Source organism: Lipotes vexillifer, unplaced genomic scaffold, assembly GCF_000442215.2.
Source record: "Lipotes vexillifer unplaced genomic scaffold, Lipotes_vexillifer_v1.1 scaffold342, whole genome shotgun sequence".
Taxonomy (NCBI): Eukaryota; Metazoa; Chordata; class Mammalia; order Artiodactyla; family Lipotidae; genus Lipotes; species Lipotes vexillifer.
In genome coordinates this window covers 4892593-4904964 of record NW_006786802.1, presented here as the reverse complement: position 1 = coordinate 4904964, position 12372 = coordinate 4892593, and the positions used below count along the sequence as shown (strand labels likewise).

At 37.0% G+C, this 12372-nt stretch overlaps 1 protein-coding gene across 1 annotated transcript in view; it reads left to right on the top strand.

The window, feature by feature from the left end:
• Nucleotides 1-12372, top strand: part of CYLD (CYLD lysine 63 deubiquitinase) — a 50912-nt gene that overhangs the window by 21701 nt on the left and 16839 nt on the right. Inside the window, 3 exon segments of the mRNA XM_007459471.1 lie at nt 5205-5303; nt 6872-6988; nt 11948-12327. Coding sequence (XP_007459533.1) covers nt 5205-5303; nt 6872-6988; nt 11948-12327 — 596 coding nt within the window.

Here is a 12372-nt window from a genome sequence, read left to right as displayed (position 1 = left end):
GTGTTTGTAATTGCTTATTGAAGCATTTTTACCATGATTGCTTTACAGATCTTTGTCAGATGATTCTAACATCTCTGTCATCTCAGTGTTGGCATTTATTGACTGTCTTTTTAAATTCTTTTTGGCATCTTCCTGGTTCTTGGTATAATGAGTGATTTTTATTTGAAACTTGGACAGTTGGGTATTATATTCTGAGATTCTAGATCATATTTAAACTTTGTTTTTGCTGCTTCAAGGTGTGTGTGTGTGTCACCTCATTATTGTCAGGTGGAGGCAGAAGTCCAGATTCCCCGCTTGGCCTTTGTTGGAGTGGGTGTGGCCACTGTGTTTGCTTGCAATAGAGTGATTATTGTCTAAAAGTTTCTGTCTGACTAGGGTTTGTCTTTTCTCATTCTTTGACTAATGAGAGGATACCTTTGTTGGGAGTTTCTTTTGTCTCTCCCCATTGGCATTTCCAGGTTGCTGCCTTCTTCAGCTCTAAGTCTAGGATATATGAGGCAATAAGAAAACCCAGGGAAATCTCGTGTCACTCCTTAGGTCCCGTGCTCCCTAGCTCATCTGCCTTCTCTTTGCCTTTCAGAGGCTTCTCAGTTTTGTTCTATATGTTACATCCAGAGTTTTCAGCTGTACTTATCAGGAGGAATAGGAAAAAGTACACCAGCTTATCTTCCCAGAAGAGTAAGTTGCACCTTTTTAAAAAAAGCTAACAGTCGGGGCTTCGCTGGTGGCGCAGTGGTTGAGAGTCTGCCTGCCGATGCAGGGGACACGGGTTCGTTCCTCAGTGCGGGAAGATCCCACATGCCGTGGAGCGGCTGGGCCCGTGAGCCATGGCCGCTGAGCCTGTGCATCCGGAGCCTTTGGGAGAGGCCACAACAGTGAGAGGCCCACGTACAGCAAAAAAAAAAAAAAAAAAAGCTAACAGTAGATCGATCATAGGGATCATTTTATATTAGTACATAAATTGCATACTTAATCTTTTGCTTAAATTATTGCATTGTATTTCATTTTATAAATGTATCAATTTTTTTTTTTAGATGTTGGGGGTAGGAGTTTATTAATTTATTAATTTATTTTTGCTGTGTTGGGTCTTTGTTTCTGTGCGAGGGCTTTCTCTAGTTGTGGCAAGCGGGGGCCACTCCTCATCACAGTGCGTGGGCCTCTCACTGTCGCGGCCTCTCTTGTTGCGGAGCACAGGCTCCAGACGCGCAAGCTCAGTAGTTGTGGCTCACGGGCCTAGTTGCTTCGTGGCATGTGGGATCCTCCCAGACCAGGGCTCGAACCCATGTCCCCTGAATTAGCAGGCAGATTCTCAACCACTGCGCCACCAGGGAAGCCCCAAAATGTATCAGTTTTTTGAAACCAGTCCCCTACTGATGGGCATTAAGGCTGTTTTCAGTCTTTTGCTATTATAACAATGCTTCAGTGAGTAATGTCATACGTATGTTTCAGTTTGCATGTATCCAGTATAGCTAAAAGATTACTTATGTGTTCATTTGATAGAAGAGTCACTTTGTCCTGAAGAAAATTAGAGTATTTCATTTTAGACAGATCTAATTGTGAAAAAGTCTCTCCTTGGATACGTGCTTACCTCTACCTTCCTATAACTTCCCTCATTGATTCTAGTTCTAACTGGGGATGAACTTAGGACAAATCCAGCCCCTCTTCCTTGTAGCAACCCTCAGATATTCAAAGATGAGTGTCCTTGACACCTACATCTTCTGTTCTCCAGACTAAATAGTTTGAGTCATTTTAGCCATTTCTCATATGGCATGCCTTCCAGATATTCTGAATAAGAACTGGTTTGTTAAAGACACCTTCACACTTGGACACTTAGAGGGGAACAGAATACCGTAGTCTTTATGTAGACTAATTATTGCAATAGAACAGGACTTTGGAAGAAAAGATTTTGGGACAGCCCTGTCACAGTTTGAATTATATTCCCAGAGACACGTAATGCCTTCCTTGCATGGAGTTGGTAGTATTTCTTGACTAAATGAATGCATTTATAAACTAATGAATTAATGATTCCTGAACTTACGCTTGACTTAAATCCCCAATTTTGTTCACATGTACCTCTGCTTCTGATCTATATTTGTATGGTTGATTTGGGGGACACATGGCAGGACTTTACATTTGTCCCTGTTTAACTTCATGTCGTTAGAGCTATCCAGTCTTCCATTTTCAGATCATTTTGGATACTAATTCTGTCCTTTCGTGTTTTGTCTCTCTCAATATCATGTCATCTGTAGATTTTTCTTGTGTGCCATCAATATACTTTTCTGAGTATTTAAATGGGATGTATTATACTCATATTTACATTAAAATATTTATAAGATCTTAAAAAAAAGATAACTTCCTGGAAGTAGACTTGCTGGGTCAAAGGGTATGTGTACTTTACATTTTGATAGATAATGCCAAGTGGCCTTCTGTAGAGATTGTCAGTCTGAATCACCCTGAATGTTGTCTGTATAGGCAGGACTCCCCTCATACGAGACAATTAGAGCCCAAAAGGTTATTTTGAAGCACTAGATCACAGTATGCAATCCTGATGTTATCTCTATGGACCTTCCAGGATTTTTTGAACAACTTTTCATATAAAATTGTCTAAAATATAAGGAAAATATTTACTTTGATCACTAGTCTCACTCTAAGGAGACTTTTGCCTTGTTGTTGTGTATAGTATGTTTGGTATTGGGTTTTATAATTATTCATTCTACCCAAGTAAACTTACATTTTCTTCAGTAGATTTCTCCATGGATATTAAATTCTCATTTGGGTTTGAATTATGCTCTTGTGGCTGATGATGTTAAGCAGTACATCAGTTAAGCAATTTTCTCAATTTAGTGGGTCATTCAAATCCACAGACATTTCTTGTGGTTTGTTATTGTTCACTGGTTTATTGTTACGATTTCCAACCCAAGTTTCTTCCAGGGATTTTTCTTTTTCTGATTAAATCAATAAGAGTGATGGGCAGGCTTCTAATTTTATCATTTTGAATGCACTCCTGCTGTGTATATATAATGGGTACTTTTGGCTTCATTTCTTTTCTCAACACAGTGTCCATGGTGTTTTGTATATCAGTTGTTTATTCTTTTTTTTATTGCTATGTAATATTCCATTGCACGAACAGATCACAGTTTGTTTATCCATTCTCCTGTAGAATGCATTGTTCCAGCTTTTGGTTATTACAAATAAGGCTGCTATGAACATTTTATACATGCCGTTTGGTGGACGTGTCTTGCTATCTCTTGTAATATCTTTTAATCAGGATTGTTTTAATCTCACAAAATTGCCTGCCAAATTTATTCCTTACTTTGTTTACTTTCTCATACTTGCCTTTTCCTGAGATGGTATTCTCTTAAAATTCATTTAAGATGGAAGGCTTTGATTTTGGATCATGAATATAGTTGTGATAAGGAAAGAATTAGTTGGTATGTAACTGCTGGAGGGCAAGTTAGATATGGCATGTGACCCTTTACCTGCATAGAATTCTGCAGGACTGTCCTATTCCTCAAAGTTGATATTTGAGCCCCTACCTCCCCCATGACAAAGTCTTTGGCAGAAGATAACCACCATTTCCAACTCCAGTGCCCTGCATATTCCTAACCCTTGGAGCTCTCCCCTAGCATCACCATCAGAGTTGTCACCACCGGCTCATCCATTTGGCCTTTTGGTACTGCCAGGCGGCCTTAGTTAAGACCATTTTCTGCCTTTATTATAATCACCACTAACTGTATAATGTATATAGATTTTGGTATACATGTGAATATCTTTTCAAAATGTACTTACATGCAATTAATTACAGTTAATAGTGGGAGTTAGTTTTCTTTAGTCAATTTATATGCTGTAATTTGGAAACTTTTGCCAGTGACTAAGTAGTTTTACTTTCACGGTAGCTGTCACATGTGGTATTGAGAGATATTGGAATGGTAACATCATAAAAATATTGGTAAATAGCCTTTCATTTACTATATCACTTGGTTAAACACATGGTTATTCAATATAATTTTTGAACTAAAATAATATTCCATTTGATCACATTATGAGACAGTTAAGATATAGTTCAATAATGCATTCTTCTCCCCCTCCAACTGTGCAAAAAAGTTACCAAGCATCATTTATATATAATTAATTCAATATTATTTCCTTTTTCTTAAAAAAAATAGCCCTTGTGTTTAAAATGTAAAACTTTCCCTCTTTTTCTCTTTCTGTTCTCAAAAAGCCACTGTGGGTGATATTGTTTTTGCTGATACGTAGCTTTAATCAGGTAGGACTCTTAAGTGTCATGTTGGACTCCACGGATATTGTTGAACTTTCCAGGCGAAAACGTTCCAGACTGACTGTTCTACATTTGCTTGATCAGTTTTTGTGAATATCTTATGAAAATCACTGGCCTTTAAGGTTTAAGGTAGTCTTTGTATCAAAAACAAAATTATTGCACCAGTTTTTCAAAACAGTTTCAAGTGTTTTCTTCAGAAGTATTGTTGCTATTTATCTCTGGCTTTCTGCATTATTCATTTGTGTATTTCTCTGTGTTTTTTCTCTTATATGTATGTGTGTTTGTGTTATTCTTAACATATATATATATATATTTAAAAAAACTGATAACATATACTTAACCAGACTTTTTCCAATCTGTGTCCCATGAAATATATTAATCTGAGATGCTGAGTAGAGTGGCACAAAAAACATATCAAATAAGTTTATTATATCCCTTTTTGAGAGATTCACAATGCATATTAGCATATTAAAGGTTCTGGGGTTATGCAGTAAAGAAGTCTGTTTACCTCAGCATCTTCTAGAGATATTTGAGAGTGGGACACTTCATAACACACAGGGGTGTTCTGGGGATACTGATTTGGGAAATCCTGAAAAAAACTGAGTAAGGTTTTCTTGGTGGTGTTTCAACATATCAAATAAAATTGATTAAAAGTGGTTAAATTTTCAAGAAGTTAAAGCACATAGCTGAATTGTACTTGGGGTGTATTATCTTGTAGAAATTATGTTTTGAAATACAGCAATGATTTTTTTTGGTATGATCTTTTTCAGTACTTTTTATGGCCTTGACGAATTTGTAAAACTACTCTGAAAATTCTGTTTTTTCGTTGGAAAGGGATTGTTGTTGTTATTGTCATTATTTGCTCAATTGTTTCTCTTCTATAAGAATTTGCTTTTATCTTTAAAAAACATGTTTACTGTTTCAGATAGCGTTACACAGGAAAGGAGGCCTTCCAAACTAGCCTTTATGTCAAGAGGTGTTGGGGACAAAGGTTCATCCAGTCATAATAAACCAAAGGCTACAGGTATGGATTAATAGAATACACTTCTTAGTTATTTACATGATTTTTTATTTGCCATACCATTGAAAAAAGGTGAAAAGGTATTACTCCTTAATGTATATGTAGACTTTCTTGCAAACGTTTTTAGTAGTTTACTAAAAAATGTTTATAGATGGTGTTGCTTAAGCCAAGGGTTCGCAACCTTTTTCTAAATGATGAAAAATTTCCCGTGGAGACCTGTGTCTTTTTCTGGTCCATATACGCTGGTTTTTAGAATTCCCTACTTGTAACATTTGTATATATAGTTTAGAGTCACACTGTACAAAATAATCATTTATGGATAATGTTTATAGGATAAAATATACTAGAGATTATGTGGATTTTGCTAACAGAGGTGGCACAAATTAAATTCCAAACCACTAAGCAAAAATTTTCGTCTTTCTTCCAGAGACTCCCTTACAATATATGTGGAGTTTTTAGTTGTTTTTTGGTTAGCTTCCACATATTTCATAGATGTATAGGGTGGTAGTTATACAAGCTAAACAGCTAATTTAAAAAGCTGCAAGAAGTTTCAACTCAGATGTAGGTTAAGAAAAGAATATTTTTTCCTCAATTATCTAGTGAAGAAAACTTTTTCAGCTTATTTAAAAGGAAATTGTACTTTAAGAAATATTTTATGTGACATTGGACCCTGGGAGATGTAGAATTAAATAAAATATATCAGTGATAGATAGTATTTTTTATGTTAACCTGTGGATCTAGATAGGTTAGCACCAATTTGCTACTCTCACTTAAATATGAATAGCCTAAAGATTTTCTTAAGATATGTGTACTACTTATGTTGTAGCAGATCTTAGTTATAGGTATGAAGTGTAAAGTTATCTGCTTTAAATTGAAAAAGAAATCAGATTTTGTTGTAGGTTCTAGAGACCCCACTGCTCTCAACGATAGCATGTCCTTTTAGTAATGAGGCAGGGGAATGTCTTGATGTGTCTGGGGCTTAGCTACACTAAATTTTCTTACGTCTAATAAATCTAATGTATAAGAAATAATACTGCTTCACTTTTCAGAGACATGAAGAAATTCAGCAAGGGATTTGTTGACTAACAATTCCAAAATGGTTAAACCTTAAATCTTTTAAATTTAATTTATGCATCTATTTATATACATTCGAAGACTGCCTTCTTTTGAGGGCAACCGTTTTAAAATAATATGTTAAGTTTGTGAACCAGGAGCTTCGTTAAATGAAATTGGGGAATGGTGATTTTGACATTTGGAAATAAGCCATAGTATGTGAAATGATTTTTTAAAGCAGTTTGTTTAAAAAAAAAAAAAAAATAGCAGGCCTTTCTTTTAACTTAACTCCTGTTCTCCTCTTATATTGTTTCTTGGGCTGAAGAATCTTTTTGACACTGCAAAAATGGTTACCAAAATTTTAAAAGCTGAAGGCACTAATAAAATATATTGTGTTTGTATACATCTGTTGGTTGTGTAAATAATTGTTAACACCATATACATATTACTTTCTCTTACGGAAAAACTTTCACATCATATTGACTTTATTTTTAAAAGGAACTTTTCTTGTTCCATAGGATCTACCTCAGACCCTGGAAATAGAAACAGATCTGAATTATTTTATACCTTAAATGGGTCTTCTGTTGACTCACAGCCACAATCCAAATCAAAAAATTCATGGTATATTGATGAAGGTAATCTATAATTTTAGTGTTCTTTATAATGATTCTCTCCTTTTAACTCACTAGAGAAAAAATGGCTTTTTCACCAATATAGATAGTTTTTGGAAACAGAATGAGTAGACCATTCTTTATTAATATTGCTGAATTAAAATATTATACACAATTTGAGCTGCACTGCTGTTAAGGTTAATGTAATATTTAGAAAATGTATTAGCAGCTCGTTCTCTGCACTTCATTGAGCTGTTTAAGGTAGAAGATGTCTAGAATCAGTTGAATCATTTAGAGACTTTACTATCTTGATATCCTTTTTTTTGATACCACTTTTAAAAAACTCTACCTTCCCTTGGTTCTGGGACGTCACTTTCTTCTGGTTTATTCTTTTTTCTTTTGCTCATCTGTTCAACAAGTATATATCGAATGCTTACTGTGTGCCAGAAAGAAATGAAGAGTTGCAGTTTTGATGGGTATAACGAAGGCATATGATGCTGTGAGAGTATATTAAGGGATGCTTTTACTTGAGGGGCTCAGGGATATTTCTAGGAGGAAGTGACATGAGCTTAGATTTACCAGGGGAGTGATAGATAACAAATTGAAATGGGGCAGAAGAACGTTTTAGGCAGAAAGGACAGCATATGTAAAGGCCTTGTGGTAAAATGGAGCTGGTGTTTGCCAAGGACTAAAGAGAGCCAGAGTAGCCAGAACATTTTATGAGATGAGAATGGAATGGCAAACAAGGCCAGGGCATGTGGAGCCTGGTGTATCCTATTAAAAGGAAATGGCGCGGCTTCCTTGGTGGCACAGTGGTTGAGAGGCCGCCTGCCGATTCAGGGGACGCGGGTTCATGCCCCAGTCTGGGAAGATCCCACATGCCGCGGAGCGGTTGGGCCCCTGAGCCATGGCCGCTGAGCCTGCGTGTCTGGAGCCTGTACTCCGCAACAGGGGAGGCCACAACGGTGAGAGGCCCGCATACCGCAAAAAAAAAAAAAAACCCCGAAAAAAGGAAATGGCAAGCCACTGAAGGATTTTCAGCAAGGGGTTTGCAGGGTTTGCCTTTTGAAAAGATGATTGTGGCTGCAGGGTGGACAGTGGACTGAAGCAGGGGCTGTGTGAATGCAAGAACACAGTTGAAGGCTGCTGATAGGCTCAGCCGTAGATTATAGTTGCTGGGGCTAGACTTGTTGGGGAAGGGATGGGGAGAGGTGGATGGCTATGAGATATCAGAAGTGAATTGACAGGATTCACAGATAGATTGAAAGTGAGAGGTAAGGAAGAAAGAGATGAGAGTGATGACTCCTAGTTTTCTGGCCTGCATACTTAGGTGATGATGGAGGAAGGTGATGGATTAGGTGCTTGTGGAGGGAAGTGATGGATTTTCTTTGAATATGTTGAGTTTGAGGAGCCTTTTAAACTTCCCAGAGTTGATTTGTCAAGCGGACAGTTGCATATGCAGATCTGGAGCTTAAAAGAGATGTTAAGAGGTGGAGAAATAAATTTGTAGTTTGCCTTCACGTATGTGGTGATTAAAATCCTGTGAATAGTATCACCTATGGAGAAAGTAGGGATGGAGGGTGTGGCTGAAGTCTGAGCCTTGAGGAGCATAATGGCTGGGAGGAGGAGAAGTCTTCAAAGGAGACAGAGAAAAGGTAGCCAGAGGCTGTGGGCAAAACAAGAGGTTATTGGGCCAAGAAGCCAAGGAGCTAATAGACACCAGTGTCGAATGCTTCTGAGAGGGCAAATAAGATAAAGACCACACAAAAACCCGTTGGATTTAGCCAGTGGCAGTCGCTGATGGCCTTGTGAGTTATGTTTTTACGGAGCGAGGAGAGGGAGACATGAGTCCAGTTGCCTGAAATGTAAGTTTCTGCTTCATCCTGGACCTCCTCTCTCTCTCTCATTAGTCACATCCAGATGTCACCAAGTCCTAGGGATTTCCTCCTCTTTAATATCACTAGAATCCTTCCCCTCTCTTCATTTCTGAAACCACTGCCTTAGTTCAGATCCTTTCCTTTGTTTTTTGCTGTCTGGATTAATATAGTAACCTTCTAACTGGTCCAAAAAGACATATGAAGTAATGAAATTTGTATGGAATAGGCCTGCATCCTTAAATTAGAAAATAGAAGCAATTTACTTGTAAAAGAACATCATTTCTGTAGTTGTTTTACTTACACATTTTAAAGGCTATTCTTTATAACATTTGATTCATTTATTCAATTTTTTTTATTACAAATATTGAGTATTTTCTTGTGTTAGTGGCTATACCAAGTGTTATGGATCCAACCATGGAAAAGACTAACAAAGTTCCTCATTGTAGGGAGCTTATATTCTAGTTAGTATGATAGACAATAACTGTATAGACAGACAAGGTAACTGTGACATGTGCAATGAAGGAAATGAACAAGGTGATAGCAGCTGGTGGGAAGCTGGCTCCAGAGGTGGTTTGGAAAAGAGTCTTTGAGGAAATGATATTTATGTTGAGATCTGGATGATGTGAACGAAACTTCCAGAAAAAGAGCTTGAGAAGAGCATTCTGGGCAGAGGAAATAGTAAAGGCAGAGGTCCTGAGGTGAGAAATTATATTTGGGGAACAGGAAGTAGGCCAGAGTGGCTGCAGCACAGTAAGCAAGGAAAAGAGGTGTATGAAATGAGTTTGGAGGGGTAGGTAGGAGCCGGATCATTTAGGACCTAGTAAGTGTTGGTAAGAAATTTAGTATTTATTGTAAGGTACTGGAAAGCCATTGACGGTTTTAAACAAGGGAATGATACAAGGTCACGTAAGATCTTTAAACTCTAAAAAGATCTCACTAGTTGTGGTATATGGTAGTTAGATTGGAGAGGGGCGAGAAGAGGGACAGAGTCCAGGTAAGAGACTGGTTGCAGGGGGAAAGATGATGGTGGCTGAGGGTAAGAGGGGTGGACAGATTTGAGGTATATCTTGGAAGTAGAAACAACAGATCTTGCTCTGTGGAACTGAGTGTTGGGCTTGGGGGGGTTGAGGGTTTGGGAAAGAAAATAATAACTTAAAAAATTTTTAGATTAAATATCATCAGTAAAGAATCTTAAATGGATAAGGTATAAAGTACAGTGAACACCCATGGAGTCGCTGCTCACTTTAAGGCAAAGAGCATTATCATTCCCTTTGAAATCCCCTCAGTGCTGCTTCCTGGTGTTCTTTTCACTCCTCTGAGCTACCATCGTCTTTAATTTAGTGTTTATCACTCTCTTGGTTTTCATTATTGCTTTATGAGTTTGTCCATCTAAACAGCATACTGTTAGTTCTGCATGGTTTTGAGCTTTATATACAAGGAATCAGACTGTATGTATATTGTGTAATTTCATCCCTCAACATTATGTTTCTAGATTCATCCAAGTTGTAGTATGTGATGATGATTTATTTGTTTTCGTTGCTGTATAGCATTGCGTTCCATTCCATTTCATTTCTGTGAAATATGGTATTTACATATACCACAATGTAACTATCCATTCGACCATTGATGGACATTTGAATTGGTTTTATTTTCTTGCTATTATTAACAGCTCTGCTATTAACATTCTTACCCATGCCTAGGGTATGTACCTAGGAGTGGAATTACTAGATGTACATGGGATATGCACATCTTTCCTTTACTAAATAATGCCAGACTGTTTCCTGGAATAGTTAATACCACTTCACACTCCCATCAGCTTTGTGTAAGGGTATCATTGACTCCTCATCCTCACCAGCAGTTAATGTTCTAAGACCTTTACCTTTTGAAATGCTATCTCATGTTGATTTTGACTTTCTCTTATGTATTTACTAGTGAGGGCAAGAACCTTTTCATTGATTTGTTGGTGACTTAGGTTTCTTTTTCTGTGAGCTCCCTTTTCAAGTCTTTTGTCCATTTTTTTTTCTATTTTTTTCTGGTCTTTTAAAAAAATTGCTTTATAGACCTTTTTCAAATTCTAATCCTTTGTCAGAAATAAGGATTACAAGTATTTTCTCCTTGTTTGTGGCTCATATTTCTCCTCTTGCTATGATGCCTTTTAATGGACAAGTATCTCTTAATTTTAATGTGGTCATATTTGTCAGTCTTTTCCTTTTTGGTTTGTATACTCATGTTTAAGATATTTCTCTCTACCCTAAAGTCATAAAGAACATTCTTCTATATTCTTTTGCAAAATTTGTAGGTTTGCCTTTGACATTTTTCTTTAAGACATCTGGAAATTGTTTTTGTGTAGAGTATGACAGAGGAGTCCAATTTAATTTTTTAAAAATATGGATAGTTGATTATCTCAACGCCATTTATTAAGAAGTTTGTTCTTTGCACACTGATTTGCAGTACCTGCCAGGCAACTGTATTAGTTGTTTTAATGAAACAGCTTTTGGCTTTGGTTCTTTTTATTGGATGTTTGTTTTCTCTTTCATTAATTTCTGTTTTTGTGTTCTTTCCTCTTGACTACTTTTGGGGAGGTTATTCTGTTGTTTTTCTAACTTCCTAAGTTGTATGCTGAATTTATTAATTACCGTTCCTTTTTTTCTAAAATGAACTATTAAATCTATACATTTCTTTTATAAGTATTACTTTAGTTGTGTTCAAGTGTTTTTTCCTTTATTTTAAAAATTTACATTATCATTTCTTCTTCGATTGATTTGTTATTTAGAAGCATCTTTCTTAAATTTTTTGCTCTCTTTTTTGTATTGGTTTTTGTAACTTAATTGTATTTTGGACATAGAATATAACCTATACAATTCCAATCAATAACATTTTATTGGTTTGAATAATTGGGTGCCATTTACTGAAGAAGAAAAATTTGGAGGTGGGGATGTGAATCAAGAACACTGACTTGGAGGTAGTAAGTTTGTGATGCTTATGAGAATCATACTAGAAGAGGTCAGGTGGGCAGTTGGACTTATGTATATATTAATCTTTAGAGATGTATGGCATATTTAATATTCTTGAATAAATTCCTCTAATTAAGAATAATTTCTTATAGTTGCTGAAGACCCTGCAAAATCGCTTACGGAGATCTCTCCAGACTTTGGACACGCTTCACCACCACTGCAACCTCCTTCCATGAACTCACTATCCAGCGAGAACAGATTTCATTCTTTACCATTTAGTCTGACAAAGATGCCCAACACCAATGGAAGTATTAGCCACAGTCCGCTCTCTCTGTCAGTTCAGTCTGTGATGGGAGAGCTAAACAACGCACCTGTGCAGGAGAGTCCACCCTTGGCAGTATCTTCTGGTAACTCACATGGCCTGGAAGTGGGCTCGCTGGCCGAGGTTAAAGAGAATCCTCCTTTCTATGGGGTAATCCGTTGGATTGGTCAGCCGCCGGGACTCAATGAAGTACTGGCTGGACTGGAACTGGTAATTTAATTTCACCTAAAAATTGCATTTCTTTTCTGTCTGCGG